General features: G+C 40.7%; 1 protein-coding gene across 1 annotated transcript; it reads left to right on the forward strand.

The window, feature by feature from the left end:
* Positions 1–198: 198 nt before the first annotated feature.
* LRRC66 (leucine rich repeat containing 66) lies at positions 199–24,154 on the forward strand. Its single transcript, XM_042936408.1, has 6 exons — positions 199–323; positions 1,995–2,053; positions 2,322–2,822; positions 14,407–14,576; positions 20,328–20,517; positions 21,721–24,154. The coding sequence occupies exons 3-6, from the start codon at positions 2,327–2,329 to the stop codon at positions 23,955–23,957; spliced, it is 3,093 nt and encodes a 1,030-aa protein (XP_042792342.1). The 5' UTR covers positions 199–323; positions 1,995–2,053; positions 2,322–2,326; the 3' UTR covers positions 23,958–24,154.
* The last annotated feature ends 1,089 nt before the right edge of the window (positions 24,155–25,243 follow it).

Here is a 25,243-nt window from a genome sequence, read left to right on the forward strand (position 1 = left end):
TAAATACATTGGTATTTGTATAATCTCTCTGGAATCCCGGAGCTTACAGTTCGAAGCTGTCCAGTTCCTGTCTGGACAGTCCTACCCTCTGTGCATTGCAGAATGTCTCTCGAGTGGCTCCTCCCTCAGTGTTCCAGGGGAATATGTGCCCTGTCACTGTGGCAAGAGGCCAGAGCCTGAAGGATGAAAGGGCGAAGGTTTGCCACGGGGTGGGCAGACAGGCTCCAAAGGCAGATGGGTGGAGCCTCAAAGGCTCAGGTCTAAATCCCCACCTGGCTAGATCCAGAAAGAAGACTGTTGGCACACTACCTAAGAACCATAAGGTATGCCTTAGAAACTGTTACCGTTGTTGCCTTCCTCCTACACCTTCCTCCTACAACTACCTTCTGCTTTTGTCTTTTAATTGTTTTCACTTCTTTTTTTAAGAATTGCCTCTTTGGTTTCTGTTGTACTTTGTTTCTTCTACTGTCTTCTCCCTCTCTCACCCTCTGACACACCCGGTATCTCTAACTGCTTCCTCATACTTAGCCTTGAATGTGTCCATTTAAAGACTGACATTTTACCTAATTGTGTCCAGTTTCGTGGGAAAGTTTTTCTGGAGTTCACTGTGGTTCCTTACCTAATACATAGAAGTTTGTAGTATATATAATTTTTCTTTATAAATTAGCATCTTTCACTTTAAGACCTAAAATTATCCTTATCTAGCTTTTTTTTGAATTCAAATCTATTAGTATATAAATCTCTTCAACTTTGAAGGAACCAGGTCAATGAAAATCTAACTTACGCCCCCATAAGTATTTTTCAATCACATGTTTCTCAAGTAATGTGCCTGTGAATAATGACTAAATTTTTTTTATTGTTCATATTGTTACATTAACTTGGTATACAATTGTATTTACAATGACTGCAGCTTTGAATACAGAAACAAATATCTTTCTGGCTGTACAGATTAATTCAAGTTCTGGTATTGTCTGAGAGGCACGTTATAAAAATAAATCACTCCTCCATGCTGTAGGGCACCTTTACGCTTCGTGGCCATGTGTACCTGGATATAGGTGCCCTTCAAAAGTAGGAGAATTGACCTTGTATAAAACTAAAGTTTAAAAGTTACATGTTAAATTTCACTCCATGCACTTACTCATCCAAACAACATAGTGACAGATGACAGACTATTGAAAATATAAAACTTGGGGGACAGCAGGGAGAGATTTATATATGTAGTTCTTCTAGTCCTTAAAAAAATCAAGCAAGAGTTTCTTTTGTGAATTGAGAGAGGGAGAGAGAGAGAAAGAAACATGGCCCTTCTGGGAGCATACAGTCTTTTGAGGAGTTTACTATCCCATTTTCTTTAAAATATTTTTGTGCATACATTTGGCCATTGTAATTTGTAGAGGCTTATTTTGAAATTTTCAGTTTCTTCTCAATCTTTGGTGAAAAAGATACGTATGTTTCTATATCTTATTACATCTTCGTGGTTCTGATGCAGAACATCCTTTTTATAACCCATTTTGTTTATGTTGCATCTAAATAATTTCAAAAGAATTTGAAAAGTTATAAAAAATTTAATGCTAAAAAATCAAGAGTCTATGTGGATCCTGAGAAACTTAACAGAAGACCATGGGGAGGGGAAGGGGGAAAAAAGGGGAGGGAAGCAAACCATAAGAGACTCTTAAAAACTGAGAATAAACTGAGGGTTGATAGGTGGGAGGGAGGGGAAAGTGGGTGATGGGTATTGAGGAAGGCACCTGTTGGGATGAACACTGGGTGTTGTATGGAAACCAGCTTGACAATAAATTTCATATCAAAAAAATAAAAAATCAAGAGTCTCCTTTGTGAGTTGAACTTTCCATCCATACAGTTCACAGTTTAGTGTAACCGGATGGCTTGTTACTCACATAATAAACCACATAGCTGATTACAGGTTGTAGATAAGGTAATAGACTTTGCTCAGTACTAATGACCAACAAGAAAACAGAAGTCTTTAATCTTGGTAGGTTTCCCTCACTCCGAAGAAAACCGCAGGCTGAATGTTCCTGGAAAAGCAGACACAGAGGTGAGGCCCAAGTGAATATGTATTTTCTGAAAAATCAGGGGAGTTCTTACTTTAAGATGTCACATAAATGTAATTGTAGACTATAACTATAACATGTTTTTAGCTGTCTTTTTAATGCCCCAATTTCTAAGAAATCCTTCACTTAAATTGGCAATCAAGGCAAGATAATTTTCCTAAATCTTAAATTGAAAATTGAATTTTCTGTTTATTCACTGTTAATTTTTACATACGTTATTTTGAATAAGTCAATTCATTTTCCCTTCTCTAGGCATTATGAAAAACCTGCATTTCAGAGCCATAACAATGCTAATAGGTCTTTATTTTACTGGAACAATGGCAAACCCATCAAGGAAAAGCAGTATTTCATTCAATTCTGAGTGCCAACGGAAGGGATATATTCTGACAAATTGTTCTTTTACTGGAGTGCATGATACACCTGTGGACAGACCACAGACAGCAGCCACAGGGGATACAAGTCCCCGTTTCTTTAGGGCTCTCTTACAGTCCCCCATGAAAAAAGGAGACTGCAATATAAAACATCTGGACCTCAGTAACAATCTCTTTTCAAAAATAACCGTAAGCCCCCTTGCACACTTCCATGCTTTGGAAATACTAAACCTCAGCAACAGTTCCCTCTGCTCCGTCTGGTTGGATCTACCCAGTCCTAAGTCACCACGGCAGAAACGCCGCAGACGCAGCTTGAGACGTGGGCTTGCATTTCTACAGCTGTTAATTCTTCAAAGAAACAAACTCCGTGACATTCCCAAGGGTAAGTACAATTTTAAAAGATGGACTAGCCCAAGAAACAATGAGTATGTGGAGAGTTCATGTTTTATGCCCATTGGAATTCCATGGTGGTTTTCAGATTTGAGGAAATAGCTGACAGTAAACCAATTTTATCAGAACAAATAAATGAGTTCCTTAGTGGAATTTCAAGTTATAATATGTGGAATTCATAGTCAATGCAATTTAATCTCCCATTATTATAACTTACATTAATGTGATGTAGATTTGTCGAGAGATACTAGGAACTATTTAAGTGCTAAATAATCAGGTTTTTAAATTACTTTATCATATACATGTTACTTAATATAGAAAAGCACTAAGGAATAACTAGTTCATATACTTTCAATATTTAGCACAATTCAAATTAAGTATGTTGCCATATTTATAATTTTTCTTTTCTTAGAATACATTTTCTGCTTGTCTAGTTGCCCTCCAAATGTAGACTAGAAATATGCTGATGTTATATAATCAATATGTACAGTTTCTGATTCAGATCAAAATCAGAATTCTTCATCCTGGTTTCTAACAGGATACTCCACATATCCTGCTGTTATAATAAATTTTCATCCATTCTGACATTCAGTAGTCTACACGTTGGAGCTCTTTAAGGAATCACCAATGTTTTAATAAGAAAATGTGTCAGATTCATAATCCCTAGCTTCCTTTGCCATTTTTTATATTCAAGAGTGCTAAAACAATTTCCTTTCCTTGTTTGTTTTTAGGCTTGGTCACTGTTTGCTAAGTACTTACTTTATATGAGACACTATACTAAAAAAGAAAGTGTAAGGATATTGTCATTTTTTTCCTCCATCCCAAATTATGCATATTTAATTTTTCTTATTTTCAATTCTTTCATATTTTCATTGATTTGCTCTTTCTCCAGCTTCTGGTCTGTTTTAAGCATCATTTTGAAAATAATAGCCTGGCAAGTGAAGGAATGATTATCCCAGGCACCATATCAACAGAATTGTGTAAGAAGGGGGAGGAGTCTCCTTTCCCTAAGCTTTTCCATAAAAGCAATTTGCAGGATTTTCAGTGTAAAGTATAAACTAATTGCAACTTATTTTATAATTTTTTGTATTATTATTTTTAAAAAACCTATTATTTGTAGAGCATTAGGAATTAAAAATTTTTTAAACTGAAGACCCTCGTGTAACACAGTTGATCCTTGAACAATGCAGTTTGAAGTATGCAGGCCCACCTATACATGGGTTTTTTAAATATATAAATACAGTAGAGTACTGTATATCTTTTCTTTTTTATGGCTTTCTTAATAACGTTTTCTCAATATTACTTTATTGTAGGAATATAGTATATAATACATATAACATACAAAATATTATTTGACTTTAAAAAAAAATTTTTTTAATGTTTTATTTTTGAGACCGAGAGAGAGACAGAGTGTGAGTGGGGAGGGGCAGAGAGAGAGGGAGACACAGAATCCGAAGCAGGCTCCAGGCTCTGAGCTGTCAACACAGAGCCCGACGCGGTGCTTGAACCCACGAACTGTGAGATCATGACCTGAGCTGAAGTCTGATGCTTAACCGACGAGCCACCCAGGCACCCCTATTTGACTTTCTTTTATGGGTAAGGCTTCCAGTCAATGACAGGCTTTTAGTAGTTTGGGGGGAGTCAAAGTTATATATAAACTTTTTACTGTGCTGGGGGTCAATACCCCTAAATCCTGTATAGTTCAAGGGCCAACTGTATATATTAAGGTCTTTCTTTATGTGTATATAGATATTTTGCTTTCAAAGTTGGATCATACTTTGCATAATATTTAATAATTCATATTTTCATATCACAGTATATTTTGAACATCTTTATATAATTAAGGAATCTCAAAAATAATATTTTAAATAACTGAATAGCTTTTATATGTACATATGTTATAATTGGATCGATCAAACAATATTTAGACTATTTCCATTTTGCTTGCTATAACTCTTTGATCATCATTATAGCTACATATATCCATATGATATAGCATATTTTTTAGCTAGTATGGTATATGTGAATTTCAACCCCACAAATTCAATTGTACTAACCTTCTATTGTCTATAAGTCAACATAATTTCTGATTCTGAGCCCCCATTCAGTTGAGGGTGGGATATAGAGATACTTGCACTTGACATCAGTCTTTCATGGGCTTTCCTCTGCCTTTCTCCAAATTTGTACCACAGCTCTATCTAGAATCTTCTACTCAGACAAGGCATCAAAGTATCTGTGTGTGTGTTTGTGCATATGTGTGTGTGTGTGTACATGAGTGTGTATGTGTGTGTGTGTGTATGTGTGTATCCCTTACTCCTGTCAGGCAGAGAACATTAAAATTTTTCAGTTTGGAGAAGATTCTTCCCACTTTTTATTTTTTTTAAACCCTCTGTCTAGGGGCACCTGGGTGGCTCAGTCGGTTGAACGTCCAACTCTTGATTTCAGTTCAGGTCATGACCTCACAGTTTGTGAGTTCAAGCCCTGCATCAGGCTCTGTACTGACAGCACGGAGCCTGCTTGGGATTCTCTGTCCCTCTCTCTGCCCCTCCCCCGCTCTCACTCTCTCTCAAAATAAATAAATAAATAGACTTAAAAAAACACACACACTCAACAACCTCTATCTAGATCTAGAAATTCTTTTCCTCTAAAGGTTTAGGCCTTTAGAAAACGAAAACCAGAAAGACTTGTAGACTCCTCTACTTTCTGCCCCCCACTGTGACTCCCTGGGGTCAGAACCTACCTTCTGCTTGAATGGGGAGAAATGGAAAGAGAGAAATAGAGATAAAAGATTAATATCTCAAAATATTACCCCACCACTGAACATATCTCCTTAAGGCAGACAAATTCCCCAGAGCTAATTAGAGGTTGGAGGGAATACAATTCCATTTAGGACCCAACACCCCTGTAAGATGCACATACAGCCCATCTTTGTTTTCCAAGTTCAATTTCTGCCTCCCAAAATACCAGGAAAAATATTAAACTTGCAAAGGAGGGAAAAATGTGAAATGAGCAAATCCTGTGTCTGAGTTTCTATTAGAAGTCTAGCAAATGCAACCATAGAGAGATTAATGAAACCAATAGATGATGGAAGACCAATGTAAGCCCTGAATCTAACTGGATATAATTCAGAGTTCTTTTATCCATAGCATTGTGTGATTTGAATTATTTTCCCATAATCATCATACATTTCAGTTGAGTCCCCTGTAACATCCTTTTGCTGTTCTGGGATTCTGTAACTGTGGTTTACTGACTCTGATTTTGAAATCCTATCTTGGGGAGAAAAAGCTGGTAAATGAGAGGTGCTTCCTAGAGTACCATTCTATTTCTGACCTCCCCTTTTTTTTATTCCTTTGTTTAACCCTATTTAAAGGTAACATTTGGGGGTGCCTGGCTGACTCAGTAGAGCATGCTGCTCTTGATCCTGGGGTTGTAAGTTTGAGCCCTACGTTAAAAAAAAAAAAAAAAAAAAAAAAAAAAAAAACAACAACTTTTTTTAAAGGTAACATCTGGATAATGTAATTTACTCATAGAATTGTTGTGAGGATTAGTAAAGGAAAAAATGTATTTCCAGAACCTAACTTAACATGGTATTTGGCATAATAAATGGTAGCTATTAAAGTGTGTGAAAAGTCCTTTGTATACTTGTAAAGTGCTTTGCAAATATTAGTTATTTTTACTCTCTTGGCACAAGTTGAGAATAGCAGTCTATTTAGAAACAAATTGTAATTATAAATTCCGTTTTGTCTAAATCTCAAGCTATCTTTTGAAATGTTAAATAACTATTGTAGTAGATGGAACCCCTAGCCCACTATAATTCACAAGCAGAGAATCATTTGTGTTTAACTATTTATATAAGTGCTTGCACTCATCTAAAAGAATAATAAATTAGAGGTTCTCAGAAAGTAGCAATCAAGCAACTGGCCTGTAACACATGCGTACTTTTATAAATCATGCCTCACGACTTAAAATGGTGACAGTTTATAGAACCAATGAAAAGTTGCTTTCAGGAAAGCCCACCTTTGGACACTGACTAACCCAGTGTCAACTGATCGCCTATCTTCAGAATCACATGTGATGTCACCCACAAGCTTCATGTTGGGAAAAACACCCAGAGGAGGTGCCAGCCAATGCAATTTACAAAACAGTAGCTAGCCGTGACTTTAACCTTACTAATGATGCCACCTTCCTCCTATATTTTTGGAATGCAGCATTAATAACAGAAAAATCAGTTTTAAAACATTTACAACAGTGGAATCAATCTCCAGTTATACTATCCCACCTTCATCACGTGACTGGAGTGCCTGGAAATGTCTAAGGGCCAACATTTTACTGGGATTCCAATTAGGTTGACCAGATTTGACAGCCTGACATTAACACACTAAAAATTTGTTTGGTAAAAACAAAAGTATGTTGTATTCTTTTAAATTTTTTTAAATGTTTGTTTAGTTTTGAGAGACAGAGAGAGCCTGACTGGGAGAAGGGCAGAGAGAGAGGAAGACACAGAATCCGAAGCAGGCTCCAGACTCTGAGCTGTCAGCACAGATCCTGACAAGGGGCTCAAACTCATGAATCGTGAGATTGTAACCTGAGCTGAAGTCAGATGCTTAACCTACTGAGCCACCCAAGCAACCCTAGTACTCTTTTAATTTTTAGGGAATTGAATATTGCCTGCTGATTGTTATTGGATTATGGAAATACCAACAAGCTGTATTCTCAAAACCAAGTCGGGTTCTAAAATAACAAAATGAAATGTATCTCATTAAGCTAAGAGGGCAAGGTCTTTGGCTCATGTATATAAAATAGACCACATTGAGGGCTGACCTTATAAATCAATACCTGTCTAGGACCATTCCAGACTCTTCCAATTCTTAATACTCTTTGAACTCAAAGCAATAACCCCTGAATATCATTGTTTTACATTATCAAGTTATCACTCTTAGGAGAGCATTTAAGAAGTTGATAGTCCAAAGGAATGTTTCTAAGGCAATTTAATGTCTGGGCATACCTTCTGTGGTCTTGCTTCTAATAGACACTGAAATAATTTCTTGGAAATAATAAAACACCCCTGGCTTCTTAAATGCAAAGGCTAATCAGATTCCTGGCTCCCATGGCTTATGTGATCATCAGAAAGCAGTTCAATAAATAATTCCATCCCCACAAAAGTGCCTCCATATTTTCTTCCCAGTGTTTGACTCTAGCCTCCTGAAACATGGAATCTACCCTCTGATGTCCAAGCCCCAGCCATGAATGTACTTCTCAGCCTCTTTCATTCACCTGAGCATCCCCTCAACATTGATTCACATGCTAAATTTTTAAAAGAACATATTTTCCCCCATCAAGAAACACAGACAAGTATCTTATTTTTTTAATATAATTTATTGTCAAATTGGCTTACATACAACACCTAGTGCTCATCCCAACAAATGCCCTCCTCAATGCCCATCACCTACTTTCCCCTCTTCCCCACCCCCCATCAACCCTCAGTTTGCTTTCTGTATTTAAGAGTCTCTTATGGTTTGCCTCCCTCTCTGTTTGTAACTATTTTTCCCCCTTCCCTTCCCCCATGGTCTTTTGTCAAGTTTCTCAAGATCCACATATGAGTGAAAACATATGATATCTATCTTTTGCTGACTGACTTATTTCACTCAGCATAATACCCTCCAGTTCCATCCATGTTGCTGCAAATGGCATGATTTCATTCTTTCTTGTTGCCAAGTAGTATTTAATTGTATATATAAGCCACACCTTTATCCATTCATCAGTTGATGGACATTTTAGGCTCTTTCCATAATTTCACAGCCAAGTATCTTGGAGTTTACTCAAATTTCCCAACTCTGTCTTGGGAGACCCTAAACAAACAAAGTCATTTATAGGACCCGCACTAGTTCTTTCCATAAAATTAAACCTTAATTCTCTAAAATTGGAAGAGGTGGAAATTCTTCACGTAGGAGGCATAACTGAACTCAACAGTCTTAATTCCCATCTACAGAAGTTTTCCTTCCTCTTGGGGATCTTAGCTTGATATTATGAAGGGAATCAAATAAGGGGGTATCCTCGTAACTCTCTGCCTTCAAAATCCCCACACACCCCCCCCCCCCTTATGCTTAGGATGTTCTGGTCCCACCCTTCTTATTTACTCTTATACTCTTCTATGCTTCTATACTTCTTGTATTAATTAACATAAGTATTAGACTTCTGTTAATTGACCTTAAACAAGTCACTTAAGCTATGAAAAACTGCTTGGTTCTTATTTTTAACTGAAGATAATGGCATATACAGGGAGGATGCGAGGGTTAGAGATGGTGTTTGTAAATACTTGAACACACAGAGTGATGGTGTATGTAAAACATTTCTCAGTCCCTGGGACACAATAGGTGCTCAAAAATGGCAGTACCCCTCTAGTGCCTTTTGATCACCTTGAAGCTCTATTTCCCATCCCAGTCTTTGCTATGATGGTCACTTCTGTGATTTGAGGCACAATGGGTAACTGAGGGTGATTTCCCTTCTCTTTCTGCAAAAGTTCAGAGTTTATGTGAAGTTCAGAGCACTCATCAACAATCTTGTCCCCGCTGCTCAGGCTTCTGTAAGTCTAGACATTGTTGGAGCCTCCTGCTTCTCCATGTTCTGAGCACTCTTTTGATCCGTCTTCTGACTTTCTGAACCACCCTGATCTGCGAGACCATCACCACTATCAAGATAAGGAATTATCCATCACACCCAAAAGTTTCCTCGTGTCTCTTCATAATCTATCTTTCCTACTCATCCTTTCTCCTCTGCCCAAGTAGCCACTGATCCCCTTTCTCACACTATAGATTTGTTTACATTTTCTAGAATTTTATATTAATGCAATCCTATGATATGTACTTTTATTTTGGGTATAGCTTCTTGCATTCAGCATAATTATTTTGAGATTCATCCATGGTGTTGTATGTATTAAAAGTTCATTCCTTTTCAGTGACAGAATTCCATTGTGTGGATATGCGTTTACCGGTCAGTGGACACTTAGGCTATCTTTGTTAGCTATTATAAATAAAGATGCTAGCTAAAGGATTGGAGAAAGATAAAGCATTAGATAAACACTAGTCAAAAGAGAAGTAGAGGAGGTACATTAATTTTAGACAAAGGAGACTTGAGCATAAGGAAAATTATCAGGGATCAAGCACTACATAAAGGGGATAAAGGGGCCAATTTTTGAAGAAGACATAATAACTTTAAACATGAATGCACCTAACAGAGAATCAAATATGTGAGGAAAAAACTGACAACTGAAAAGAAAAATAGACAAATCTTCTGTAGCTGGAGACTTCCAACACTCGCCTGTCAATTGATAGATTAAGCAGGCAAGTAATCAATGAGGATGCAGTGGACTTGAATATCACCACCAATCAACTTGATCTAATTGACATGTATACAATACTCCCTCCAACAACAGTAAAATACACATTTTTTTCAAGCTTCTATGAAACATTTACCAAGACAGACCATATTCTGGTCCATAAAACCCATCGTAACAAACTTGAATAAACAGAAATCATGCTTCCTAAACTCCACATATAAGTGAAATCATATGGTATTTGTCTTTCTCTGACTGACTTATTTTGCTTAGCATAATACACTCTAGTTCCATCCATGTCATTGAAAATGGCAAGATTTCATTCTTTTTGATGTCTGAATAATTGTCCATTGTGTATGTGTGTGTGTGTGTGTGTATAGTGTTACTCTATATAGAGTGTGTTTGTGTATGTGTATACTTTGCAAAATATACTCTCAGATTACAATGGAATTAAACTAGAAATCAGTAACAGAAAGCTGCAAAACCCTCAAATCTCTGGAAACTAAACAACACATTTCTAGATAAGACATGTATCACAGAAGAAGTCTCAAGAAGGATTTGAAAATATTTTAAGCTAAGTGAAATGAAAATGCACTTATCAAAATATGTGGGATGTGGCAAAAGCAGTGGCTAGAGGGAAATTTATAGCATTAAAACCACCCATTGGAAGAAAAGTCTAAAATCAATAATGTAACTTTCCACCTAGGGAAATTAAAGAAATGAGATCAATGTAAACCTAAAGCAAGCAGAAGAAAAGAAATAATAGAAATTGCAGCAGAAATCAATGAAATTTAAAACAGTTAAAATCCACAAAACCAAAATGTGTTTCTTTGAAAAGATAAATAAAATTGATAATCCTCTAGCCAAGCTAACCAAGAAAAAAAATAAGACACAAATGGCCAGTCTCAGACGTAAAAGAGGGATCATCACTACTGTTTCTATTGATGTTAAAAGAATAATGAAACAAAGTCTTTGTGGCCAATATATGCTTTCATTTCTCTTGGGAAAATAACCTAGGCATAGAATGGCTGATTTGTATGTTAAGTAGATGTTTAACTTTTGAAGAAATTGCCAGTGTTGTATGAAGTCACAGTGTCATTTTAAATTCCCACTAGCATTATGTAAGAATTTCAGTTGTCCTACATCCTTACCCACACGAAGTATGGTCAATCTTTTTAATTTCAGCCATACTAATTAACTATTAAGCTTTTAGTGTTCTTTATATATACTGGATATAAGACTTTTCACAGATATGTGATTTGGAAATATTTTCTCCCAGTCTGTGGCTTGAGTATTTATTATTTTAACAATGTCTTTCAAAGAGCAGAATTTTTAATTTGGGGGAAGTACAGTTCATCTGTTAGCATATAAATTGTGTTTCGGTGTCATATCTAAGATATCTTTGCCTAATCCAAAGTCACAAAGATATTTCCCCTATATTTTCTTCTAGAAGTTTTATAACTTTACTTTTTTACATTTTAAGTTTATGATCTATTTACATGTAGGTTTAAATATAGGTTTCACAGCTAGGTTTATGATAGTTTTAAAATAGTCTGGGTTAATTTTTGTACATAGTATGAATAGCATATAGAAGTTTTAAAGATATGCAATTATTCCAGTGCCATTTGCAGGAAAGACTATTTTTTCCATCCTTTAACATGTATCCTATTCATGTTTTCATAGTTAAAGTGGGTTTCTTGTAGGAATCATACAGTTGACCCTTGAATTTTTATCCAAACGGAGTATCTCCGCCTTTTAATTGGTGTTTTTAGACTATTATTTATGTCTATCATATTTATATTTTTTTCCATTTGTTCCTTCTATTCTTAGTTCCCCCTTTTCCCTTTGCCTATTTTGCATTAATGGTGTATTTTTGAAATTAATCCTCTTTATCTGCTTTCTAGCCATAATTCTTTGCTGTTGCTGTGCTGTTTTAGGGGTTGCTTTGGGGTTTTTGATATACATCCTAACATCACAGTCTGTTTTTTATGTGGTATTATACCACTTGCCTATAACACAAGAAACTTACAACAGTATTCTTTCATTTAATTTCCCCTGATCTTTGTGCTAGTATTGCCATTCATTTTGCCACTACATATGTTATACTATTTTTTCTTTAAACATGGGCCTGCCCGTGTCTTTTTTTTTTTTTTTTTTTTTTTTTTTTTTTTATGAAGTGTCCATGGTTAAACAGTAATGGTTACAAGATCTGAGTTTCAATCCGAGCTCCACAGCTCCACCTACTATGACATTAGGCAAGTTCCTAACTTCACTGCGCCTAGGTTTTGTCATTTACAAGACGGTAACAGCTCCCAGGGCTTTATGAGGCTCAAAAGGACATGTTTGTGACATGCTTAGGGCATAAAGAGAGTGTACAATTACATAGGAGTTTTACAACGATTTCTTCCCTCCACTGGACTCCTAGGGTACACGTTCAATTCAGTTAAGCAGTGAGTTACTATAGGGAACTATGGGCTCACATCCATATATAGGCCAGGTAGGCGTCATGACAATGTTAAGGAAACTATAGTTGCTTTCATATTGGTGTCTTATGCTGCATTTTTTTTTCTCGCAGACCCATATGTTTGTAAATGAAAATGTGTAGGAATATTCTTCACTCCACGAAGAAACATATTTTTTTCCAGGGGTTATATTCAAAATACTTAACAACTGGACTGTAGCCTGGGCTTTCCAGTTGCATGCCTCCTGGCCATCGTGATGGAGCAGAGTCCTGCTTTGGTGGGGGGTGGACATTGTGGGGGAGGGGACTCACTGAGGTGCCTAGGGTCATGTGGCATCACAGGAGAGCTCCGCAATCATTATTTACAAACCAATATGGAAGCACTTCTTAGTAGCATCTGCCAGCTGAATATCAGCCTTGGTTCTCTCCCATTTGTTTTTTTTTTTTTTAAACAGGCAGCTTCTTGGCCTATCCTTTGTTTTCCCGGTTTTAATAGAGGCGTGAGTACAAAGAAATCATCTTCTGTAAGTGTCTGCCCCATCTAAAGCAGGCAGCCCTCATTTGGCTCTCACCAAACACTGTCTTGTGCCAGTTGGAACTTCAGCTTTTTCAAGAGAAGCTAGAAATGCAAATTTTTGTATTGCATCTTTATTGTTAGTTCAATAATTTTTAAATCTCTGAGAAGGTCAAACACCGTAATCTCTGGCTTATTGAATACATATTATATTCCAGGCATGGCAGGAGTTCACAAAGATGTGAATTCTGCCCTGAAGGGACTGGTCACCTAATGGAGAGGCTGACGGACAAATAACAGTTACTTTTATAGTAGGATGGTGAGGATGTAGCTGCCTGTATAACTGGTAACTTTTTCTTGTATGTCTTATCACTCAGACACAAGGGCTCTATGCTCTATTTGTCCTCAGCACTATGTGCCTTGCTCTTAATGTTTTGATTGAGCTGTCCTCCTGATCTCTTATTTCACCTGTATGGCTGATGTGAACATACGATAACATGGATGGACAGCTATTTGAAGTAGGTCATCCTCTCTCTGCATGGTCAGTCTGATTACGAGGTCCTTGCAGACAGTACAGAGGAACAAACCCTTCTGGAATTGAACCAACCTGCTCTATTAGGTAGTAGTTGGTTAAAGACTCAAAGTACATGTGAGAACAGAGTGGAAGGAAACGTAAAAATGAAGGGCTGCCTTATGAGACTCAGACGAGTAATCGAATTTGGAAGTCTGCGAGGACAGGCACCTCCTTCTCCGCCTTTATTTTCTGGACCAAATGGGCCTCCTGGTTACTCTCTGGAGTCAAGTGAAATACAAAGACAGAGACCAAAACCCAGTTAGATTATTTTGTCAGAAAACAAAATCTAGCTACAACTTACTACCTATGAAACATACATGAATGCCTAGTAATGTTCATAGTATCAACAATACCTCTGGAGTGTTCCTAGTACTGATCGTTTGGTTCATCTCCTTCCTGGGCTTTTTCTCTGCTTGCTCAGAACATATGTATCTGGTTTGCATGTGGCTTTTTCCCCAAGAACGTTGGAATCCTACTCTCTGCTGTTCTGCAACTTGACGTTTCCCCTCCTGCTCCCTCGGTCCCCCCTTCTCTTTCAGACGGAACAATATGTTGGGGTACAGCTGTACCGTGCTTTGTCCAGCCACCTCTCCACTGAGAACCACGTAGGGTGACTCCACTTTTTCACCATGATAAACAATGCGACAGTAAATATCACCCATTTATATTTTAATTTGCTTTTTATTTTTAACAGGACTGTGGAAACTGAAGTCATTACAGAGTTTGGACCTGTCGTTCAATGGGATATCACAGATAGGTTTGTCTGACTTTCGTAACTGCCTACGGCTGGAGAACCTCAACTTAAAGAGCAACAAAATATTCAGAATTCATCCAGGAGCCTTCAAGGACCTCAAGAAGTTACAGGTTATAAAATGACTTTTAGAGTATTCCAATATGTAGCCATATGGGCAATTACATTAGAAGAATATTTCTATTGAAATATTCCCCATACCCAGGAGTACTGGCTGTTAGTCAAAAAGGATAAGTCTATTTAAGCATCTGACTTCGGCTCAGATCATGATCTCACGGTTTGTGGGTTCGAACCCCACGTTGGGCTCTGTGCTGACAGCTTGGAGCCTGGAGCCTGTTTCGGATTCTGCATCTCCCTCTCTCTGTTCCTCCTCTGCTCTCACTCTGTCTCTCTCTCTCTCAAAAATAAAGATTAAAAAAATAATTTAAAAAAATTTTTTTAAAAAATCAAATGCCTCAGTCATGGACATGAGTGTTATTCAAACATATTACCCAGCACCAAGAATTGGCACATTATTTTTCTAAATCAAACTAAACCCAGTTCCAAGTTACCACTTACCAGCTGGCAAGAAATTAAATTGGAGTTATAATCGAGGCCCCCTCCCTGAGCTGCAAGGTGGGTCAAAGGTCACTGGGGTCTTGTGCAATCTGGAGCACTTGGGGAGGTTCCCCTGAGCCACGCTGGTCAATGCTGAGATGTCAGCAACCCAGGATGACATGGGGCCCTGAAGGCCTGTGACACTGTTGCTTCCAAACCCAAGCTGGGCACTAAATACAAAAATGATAGTAACAACAGCTCATGCTTGTACATTACTTACCACATGCCACATACTGTTCTGCACGTTAGACCCATCCATCCTGGAGTCTCTACGTCACATTTTGGAGCCAGAACACCTGTCTCTCAGGCACTTTGCAATGAATCTCACTGAAGAACTGACAGCTGGGAGGGGGAAGCATCCCAAAGCCCTGCTCTGGGCCCAGCAGCTTCCATCCCTTCCCCAAGCACTGTCCTCCACCTCCCTCTTCTCTGAGGGATATTGTAAAATCCTCCCACAGTACTCCTTTAGAGAGGCCGAGGGGCCTCCAGTGTGACATCTAGCGATGTCTCAGGAAGAGACTTAGTGCCCCGTATCCTCTGTCACCCTCACTCTTCATGTAGGCCAGCATCGTTCGAGAGAAACACACTGTGAGCCAGGTATGCATTTTTAGAGGCTCTAGTCACTAGATTCAGAAAGTAAAAATAAGTAGGTGAATTTCGTTTAGTAATACATGTTTTTATTATTTAAAAAAAATTTTTTTAATGTTTATTTTTGAGAGAGAGACAGAGCGTGAGTGGGGGAGGAGCAGAGAGAGGGAGACACAAAATCCAAAACAGGCTCCAGGCTCTGAGCTGTCAGCACAGCACCCGACGCGGGGCTCGAACCCCCGAACCGCGAGATCATGACCTGAGCCGAAGCCGGATGCTCAACCAACTGAGCCACCCAGGTGCCCCTGGTAAAATATTTTTTAACCCGGTATACCCAAATATTATTTTTTACAAATATAAAGTTATGTAATCAATATAAAAATTATTAATGAGCTATTTCACATTGTTAAACCCTGGTGTATATTATTCACACCCATATCCCAATTTAACTAGTCACAGGTCAGTGCTCTAAAGCCACATGGGTGGTTAGTGGCCGTCAGATTAGACAGCAGCACCATAGCTGATTTTTCCCAATTTTATGAGAAGTGTTATTCAAATATTGCTGCAAGACAAATTTCCAACTGCCCCCTTTCAACCAGGGTCCCCCAAGTCCCTCCGCTATTGAAGGGAGACCAGTAAAGTGGTGGTGAGGTGAGGGGACCCTGGGGTCAGCTGCCTGAGTTGAAACCGAAGCTCTGCCACTTTGCAGCCCCACAATCTTGGGCAAGTGACCCAATGTCTCCGTGCCTCAGTTTTCTCATTTGAAAAAACAGAGATGACTTCATTCCTTTCTCATAGAATGTTGTCAGAATTAAATGTTTGAATGCACATAAAGTGCTTTGAACAGTATTTGGAATATAGCAAGCTCTTTTTTTTAATGTTTATTTATTTATTTTGAGAGAGAGAGAGGGAAAACCCCAAGCAGGCTCTGCACTGTCAGTGCAGAGCCTGATGCGGGGCTTGATCTCACGAACCACGAGATAGCGACCTGAGCCAAAATCAAGAGTCAGATGCTTGGCCGACTGAGCCATCCAGGCGCCCCAAGCTCTTTATAATCGTAGACTACATATAGAAATTCTAAAGTGGCCACGGTATCCCACTAGTTTAACATACAAATCTGCTTGTGCCACTTCTTGTTAGAACCCCTCCTAAGCTTTCGCAACAAGAGCTTGGCCCCCGCCTGCCTCTCCAGCCTCATTGCAAACCACTCTCCCCTTGCTCACTGCACTCCTTCTGTCTTCACACTAAGGCCTCCCCACTTGCTGATCCTTTGGAAGAGCTAACTCTTATGAATCCCTCCAATGTCACTTCCTCAAGGAAGCCTTCCCGGGGCCTCCAGATTGAATTAGTTGCCCATTTATATACACTTATAATATGCTATGCTTTTTCCTTATTGCATTCATCACAACAGAAATCATCATTTAGTTTTAGGGATGGTTAGTTGTTAATGCCTACCTCCCCATAATCCTTATGCTCCTTGAGGACATATGCCATAATCTATTTTGTTTTCTAGTGCTTTGCATATGTCTAATTCACAACACATATTTTAAAACACTTGTCGAGCAAAGCAATGAATAAGTAGATGATCATGAACAGGTGTATTAGTTACCTATTGCTGTGTAACAATTACTACCAATTTAGCAGTCCCAAACCCCACATTATCTCATAACTTGCGGGGTCAGGAAGCCAGGCAGGGTCCCTTGTCCTTTGCTAAGGCTACTTCAAGAGGCTGCAGTCAAGGTGTTGGCCAGGGTTGGAAGCTCACCTGAAGGTCCAGCTGGAGATGAATTCACTTCCAAGCTCATGTGGTTGTCGACAAGACTCAGTTCCTGTGAGCTGTTGAACAATTCCTTACCGGCTATCAGCCGAAGCCTGCCCTCAGTTCCATGCCATGGGGGCCTCTCCATAGAGCAGTTCACAGCATGACAACTTGCTTTAGAGCCTGAAGGACAGAGCCTGCCAGCAAGAAAAACATTACAATCTAATACAATGTGATTATGGGAGTGACATTACATTGCTTTTGCCATATTCTGTTGCTTTAGAACCAAGTTACAGGCCCTGCCCACGCTCTAGGGGAGGAGACCACTCAAGGGTGTGAATACCAGGAGGCAGGATCGCTGGGGACCATCTTTGCCACAGTATTGATCAGAGCAGATGAGAAAGTGCTCCCCGATTCACCACAAATAGGTTGCCAGATTGCCTGGGAACCTCGTTTAACACACTGGATACTGATTATAAGTGTATTTGTGTATGTAATTGCCCTATGTCTGTTTTTATCTCCTGTGCATTTTTGCTGTGCTTCATTAGTGTTCCGTAGCTCGCATGCAACAGATGCTACAGGCCAACTAAAAACCAGCCCCAGGAATGTTTTCAATCCTCTGTAATTCTTGCTTCACCTGACCTGCCCAGAATCATACAATTTCTCCTTCTCCATTATCCCTTCTCCGTGTTTGGCAAGAACTCTAAAAACTGGTTTTGGAACTCGATGGATATATTTGGTACCAGAAAGCTGAATATTAAAATAGATGTTTTCTTCTTTTTCAGGAGATGTATTTAATACTTGCACTATGCTATGTGTTTTCCCGTGAGGGCATCTTTCCAGAAGCCAGTTAGATTTTTCAAAGCATACAGTCATCATCGTGTTTAGATAGAATGAGATCTATGTAAACTGACATTTCAGATTAGCATTCTGTATCTTTCCCGTTCTTCCTAGATGCAGTGATTTGTGGAGCTATATTAGGTGCCTCCCAATCTTTCTGTAACGTACACCCCTTTCAGATGTTGGTGGATGGCTTCTTTCTTTAGCCAAATTGGACTGTTCTGCTTTCATCTTTTCTCAGAAATTACTCCTCCTGAATCGTTTGATTCGTTTTCTGTCCTTGCTTCAGTTTTGTTTTCAGTCCCATGATTTGTAATATAATAAGATGCTAGGGTGACAAAAATGTAGATAATGCACTAAAAAGAAAGTAACCAGCTGAAAACCATCAGAGGATTTCACTCTGTTGCTGAGGAGGGGTACAGAAGAAAGCTATTGGTCCCAGGCCAGGCCGGGCCAAGCAAAGTGGTTTAATTTTCTCCCTATCCCCCTCCTGGTCTCCTACTTCCTATTTTTGGCAACCTTCCCTTGGGAGTCAAGACTGCTTGGTTACTCAACACTGGAAAGGTTGCCCTCACTACCTAAGTTCAGGGAGAATTCCGATTCTACCTGTAGTGGTCTTAGGAATTTATATAGCCCAAGATATCAGTGCTGTTTTTTTCCCCTGATGTTTAGAAAACAATTGACCTGGATAACATTCAGTCTCTCTGGCTTTCATCCATGGCCCACTTTCCTTTTTTTTTTTTTTTTTCCTTCCAGCAAGGTTTGCATTTTCTCTTTTACGATTTTCTGTTCTTCTAATGACTACCTGCCCCTCCTCAAGCCCCACCTCTGCCTCCCGCTGCCTCCCCCCACCCACCCAGCCCTGCACTCCAGTGCAGTGGGAGATCAGGCTCTGAGAGAGCATGTTCCAGAGTGGAAGGCGCACGGCTGTGGGGCTAGATCAGCTCTCAACTCTGCCATTTCATTCATTCATTGCTTTCTCCATTACTGAGTACCTGCCATGTACCAGGCCCTAGTAGCAGGGGCTAGGTGGTAAGTACTGTGTGACCTAGCCCAGTTTCCTCCTCTGAGGAAGCTTTGGGGAGGATTGGAGATAATGCATGTGAAGCGCCTGATGGAAGGCCTGGTACCCAGCAGCACTCGGCCAATAGTAGCTAGAGCTACACCCAACTGCTCTTCCTGCCATATCGTGTCACGGCCATATCCAACTTCAGCAGATCTGGCTCTGTGTTTCTAGAGCCACCGAATCCTTTTTGTTTCCCAGGTTCCCCTTCATTTCTTTTCTTTTTTTTTTTTTTTTTTAATGTTTATTTATTTTGAGAGAGAACACGTGGGAGCAGGGGAGGGGCAGAGAGATTGGGAGAGAGGATCCCAAGCAGGCTCTGTGCTCACAGCGCAGAGCCCGACATGGGGCTCCGTCTCACAAACTGTGACATCACGGCCTGAGCCAAAATCAAGAGTCAGACGCTTAACCAACTGAGCCACCCCGGCGTCTCTCCCCTTCATTTCTGATCAAACTAGAAAAATTAGTCATCTTGTGTATACTAGGTATCCATGGATGCAGGGAAATGTACTACTACCCTTGAGATAATAGTTGATGCAAAAGATCTCTCTGCTACTTCTGGTCAACCACAGTTCTATGTTCTATGCACTCATCATCCAGCATCTTCTGTCACTTTCAAGATCACAGTGCTTCTAGAAATTCTAGACCTAGTATCTAATTCTAGACCTTGATAACAACAGGAAGTCTAAGTTTTATCTAATAGTTCAAATCATAGGAGAGAAGAAAGGGAATATGATTAGGCATCTAATATAGGTAGGCACAATACTTAAAGCTTTCACATTCATTTAATCCTTACAACAACCCTAGGGGGTAGGTTCCTAAAAAGTGAACAGTTTGCTGAGGCTGATAGAGTTGCTAGGGGCAGAACAGAAATTTAAACCCAGTATTCTCTAACTCTCACATCAGTGCAAAATTCATATTGTCTCCATACCAATGTACGCAATATCTGTATTGTTTATTTTGTCTCCAAATGTCTTTTATTCACAGACTGTCCTAAATTTGTTCCTTCTCAAGCAGGTTGTAGACCTCAGCAACAATGTTCTCACCACCATCCTGCCAATGATGCTCATTGCTCTAGAATTTCCCCATCTGGAGGTGGACTTGGCTGATAATCGATGGCAGTGTGACCATAGTGTGGCAGCCTTCCAAAATTTCATTTCTGAATCCTGGAGGAAAACATGGAATATAATTTGCAGCCAGTCTGTAGGTAAGTCAGTGGTGCCTCTTTTTCCTGAAATGTTCCAGCCGAACTGAAAAAAAAAAAAAAAAAAAAGTCCATGAAAAATTTAGTCTCATTTGAAACGGTGACAGTCTCCCTAAAGCAAAAATGTTGATTATGGCATTAAGTCAGCCACACACTGTGTCACAGAATCATCACTGCTACCTATTTCTCTCACTTCATGAATAATTTTCTTCACAGGGTCAAAGAAACCTAGTTTAAATAGCTCAGAAACAATTAGATTTGGTCAAAAACAGAAATTTCACCAGAAGAGAAAGCCCCAAAATGTCGCATTTTTATCCCAATTCTTAACAAATATTTGATCAAAGAACGAACTTTTAAAATGTGAAACATGATTATTTAAAGTGCTTGCCCCTGAAAATAACACTGTATGTTAACTATACCGGAATTAAAATAAAATAAAATAAAATAAAATAAAATAAAATAAAATAAAATAAAATACTTCCTAACCCTCTGAAAAGATATTCCTATAGATAAACAAAACATACATATTTCAAAAATATACTTTGATTTGTTCCCTGACACTTTCCCCAAATGCTAGACCACATTACTAGAGTTGAGCATTCTGAAAACCTTTTTTTGCCATTAACTATCTTGGCTAAAGATCCCAAACCCCTCCTGGTTGTGGGATGGGAAGTGTTTTTCAGTGAGCCCTGGGCTCTGTTCTGTTCACGGCTGCACTAAAGGACAAGCAAGGCCGTGCTTACCAGGTTTAGAAGAAATCCACGAAGACCACAGAGAAGTCTTAACGTTAGCCGTGGGAAAGATAATGGTGCACGTGGGCAGAGCCAGGGCGGGCCTTGCAGGGCCCTGATGGAACGTTCTCGGAAATGTGCGGCAGGGGAGGATGCGGAGGAAGGAGGAGCGACGCAGCTGTCCCCTCCAGTCTGGCTTCTTTCCTCCCCTGGGCAGCAGTCGGGCAAGAAGTCTAAGAAACACCCAGCCTCCTGGGCCTACGAGTAGCAGACCTAAGCCAGACAGCCACGTGCACAAGCGCAGGGAGCCGCAGACATCCTATTGGCATTAGACAGTTGCCTGATCCATCAGTAAGGCTGCTTATACGCTTCAGATGTAGTTAGGGCACTGAGGAGGACTCACGCAAGCTTCTGAAGCCACCAGAGCTCTCCTTCAGTGTCCACTCACTGTGCGTTTCCCCTACCCCACTTGCAGGGAACGAGGAGGCCTACCGGTGGACTCCCCAAAGAATTTCCAGGGACACCCGCCTTCCTCTCGTTACTATGAATCATATGAAAAGCCTCATAGCAGGCAGAGCCGAGCGGCCCCAGGAGGGACCATCCGAGCACTTTTCCACCCCGGGGAGCAAGGACCCTGCCGGCACCCACCCCAGTGAGAAGCGGAGCCGGCTGCCGAGATGGGTCAGGAGCCCCGTAAAGGAGGAGGCTTCCCAGGACCTCACCCTGGCGGTGTGCCTGGCGGTGTTCATCACATTCTTCGTGGCTTTCTGCCTGGGGGCTTTTGCCAGGCCTTTCCTGGACAGACTGTGGCAACAGAGGTGCGGACACAAAAGGCCCCGTTCGGATAACGCATACTCCAACGAGGGCTTCTGTATGGACATCGAAGCTGCAGGCAACACCCAGGGCCTGAGGACAGACCTGCCCCTCCGTGAGAAGCAGACCCCTGCAGGCCCCGATGCTGCTGCCCTCCCCGACGGAATTCTTTCTGGCAGCCGGCAGAGCAGGGGACCGTGCAGGTACCACAGTGGCCCTGGGAGTGGAAAGGATGACGTACTTCTGAGTGACAGCGAGGCCTGCTCCACTCTCCGAGGACAGACAAATGCCGATCATAAGGAACCAACTCCTGCAGGACAGGATCACATCTACCAGAAAGATGTTTTTGGAGAAATAAATTATGCGACGGTGGCCCAGGAAGATTCTCTCAGCGAGCACTCAGTGGGTGTCCCTGCGGCAGCTGGCAGATTGCTAACTGTCTCTGGATCAATTCATAGTGATTCGGATGAATTCAACGCACCACTCTCACAAGGAATGACAGCTTCTCTCTCTAAAATGCAAGCATGTACGAAAGCACAGAGGACTGCAGAGAACGAGAAAAGAGGGGACACCGAATGGTTACCTTCGGAGTTTTCGGAGGAAATGCAAGTGAGCATTTACACAAATCTGCTGGACACACAGCAGCAGAGGCTCACGAGGGCCAGTGCTGAGGAGGGGCTTCCCGCCTGCTCCAGCGAGGTCACACTCAGTGACCCAGGAGAGATGAACCCATCCCCACCAGTCCTTCCTCCGGGATGGGGCCGTGACCTGCGTGTCACGCCCGCTAACACGGAACCAGAGCAGAAACATGCTCCTTGTGACCCTCAGTGCGAGCTGGACAGCAACTGCGATTCTGATGAAGGGTCTTTATTTACCCTCAGTTCAAGTTCAGATGATGAAAGAAATGTGACCGAAGAAGAGGCACATGGCGAAGAGAGCCACAGGGCCAGCGGGCCCCCAGAGGACAAGGACTCAGGGGTGAGGAAGGACAATGTTACATCATTAGAGGATCCTGAGGCCTACAGCACTTTCCAGAAGATTCTGGGGAAATGTGAGAATCAGGAGGATCGTTTTGAAAAACCTCTCATTTTTGGACCAGACTCTGGTTTATATGAGACTCATCTGGAAAGTGCCTCTAACACTCGTACAGTTGAGGATGCCTTGACCTTGCCTGGATCACCAGGCAATAGTCCCCTCAGGGACGAGATCGCAGGCAAGGTCACTTATGATTATGCCACAGCTCTCCAATCTGAGGCAGTAGAGTGGCAGTGCTCACTTAGAGACTTAGAATTTTTCAGTGTAGATGTCTTACCACAAAGACCATCATGTTCTCCTGAAGCTCCCTCAGATTCTGATAAGAGTGACTGTCATGAAAGAGACTCAGATATTTACAAATACGAACCTTGCATTCAGGGGAGAAACACAGCTCAAAATGATACTCCTCTCAAGGTCACTACAGGTGAAAACTTAAGACCCTCACCACAAAATCCTGAAGGGGTCAACATGAATTCCCACTCGATAGACACTGATGCAAATGAGGGGTTGATACGTCCTCTTGAGGACTATGATTCCAGGAAGGTTATAAGCCAAACTCGATTGTTACAATCCTGTGGTGACGAGCCAGCTCTTCAGTGTGAAAGAGAAGAGAGGGATTATACTGAAAACATTTCCAGGAGCCAGGGGCCGTTGTTACAAGAGCCTCCAAATGAAACCAGTTCAGTAGGAGCACAGGAGCCCTTTGGTGATAGAGACTGGGGTACATATTCACAGGAGAATGTGTCGCAGTCAGAAAAGGAGCACTGTAACGTCTCTACTCAAATGCAGACCCAGAACAACCTGTTGGGAGTTGGCTCCCTGTGTGAGGACCAGCTCTACTACGACAGAGACCAGGACATTTGAAAGTCAAACGGAACTCAAATAGCATTTTAGTATAGACCGAAGCACCGGACAGAACGGCTGAACCCATTTTAACAAATTCTGCACAAAAGACATCACAGCTTTTGAGAGGTCGATCATGAAACTACAAAGTTGGGGGGGATTCAGAGTAACTCTAAATTGGTTTTTTTTTTCCCATAAGTTATGTTAAAAGAGGGACCATTTTGAAGACCAAACAGTAAATTAAAAATCAGTCTTCAAGAAGAGACGTGATATGTTTTGCACAAGGAAAAGATCCTCTGCCATTATCTTCAACTATTTCTTCCTTAGTGTGACTGTCCAATCTGGGCTGTCAGGAGCTGTGGTCTTCTGTTCATTCTCCACTTCTCTGGCATTTTCTCCTTTTCCTTTCCGACACTCCTTCCCACCTCTGCATGCCCTCTCAAAGAGCGTTCCTCAAGGATCTCTTCCCAGTTTTTCTTACACACCACTCTCCTGGGACCCCGCTGTTTCACAACAGATCCATACAGATGGCGCCTGCATCTGTACAATGAGGCCCAGCCCCACCTCCCAAGCTTCAGACTCACATTCTCAACCCCAATGGCCCAAATCCACATAGATCATCCTGGGACCTAAAATTCATCATTTTCCTTCACAAACATGGTCTCTCACATTCTCTTTCTTGGTCAATAGCATCACGACATCCACCCAGTAAAGCCAGTTAAAATTTCTGACTTATCTCAGACTCTCTGTCTTTTATTTCCTAGATCTGAGTAGCCTCTAAGCTCTATGCAGTGGGAGTGTATGCAGCGTATGTCTATACAAGGAGACGTTTAAGTGTGGCGTTTTAAGTCCGGATAGGGCAAGGCAGTTTATGTCAAACCAGTATTTGCATAGAAAGCACCCTGTTTTAACTTAGAGTGTATATTTAGGGTGATTAGGATGGGAAGTGAGTGAGTTTGGGGAAAGGAACTAACCATCCCTTAATTCACCTGTTGGCATCACCACTAGTCTTATAGGATCTAGCTCCTCAGCGACTCTTAATTTTGTAATCTCTACCCTCAAAATAAGGCACATCCCTATCTATCACGTAGATTATTTTAAGGCCTTTTTGTGACCATTGGTACTTCTCCATGCCCCCACTTACTCCCCCAAAAGTCTTATGTTCTCTTCATCTCTCCATTACTCAAAAATCTTTGATGAAGGCACCTAGCTGGCTCAGTCAGTACAGCATGAGACTCTTGATCTCAGAGCTGTGAGTTCAAGCCCCACGTTAGGTGTAGAGATTACTAAAACAAAACAAAGAACTT

This window comes from Panthera leo, chromosome B1 (assembly GCF_018350215.1).
Source record: "Panthera leo isolate Ple1 chromosome B1, P.leo_Ple1_pat1.1, whole genome shotgun sequence".
Taxonomy (NCBI): Eukaryota; Metazoa; Chordata; class Mammalia; order Carnivora; family Felidae; genus Panthera; species Panthera leo.

Bases quoted from the DNA above. Each gene is read 5' to 3' on its own strand.
- LRRC66 (XM_042936408.1), top strand. From the start codon at position 2,327: ATGAAAAACCTGCATTTCAGAGCCATAACAATGCTAATAGGTCTTTAT. The intron at 2,823-14,406 runs GTAAGTACAATT...TATTTTTAACAG, and splicing joins ACTCCGTGACATTCCCAAGG to GACTGTGGAAACTGAAGTCA. The intron at 20,518-21,720 runs GTAAGTCAGTGG...CCCCACTTGCAG, and splicing joins AATTTGCAGCCAGTCTGTAG to GGAACGAGGAGGCCTACCGG.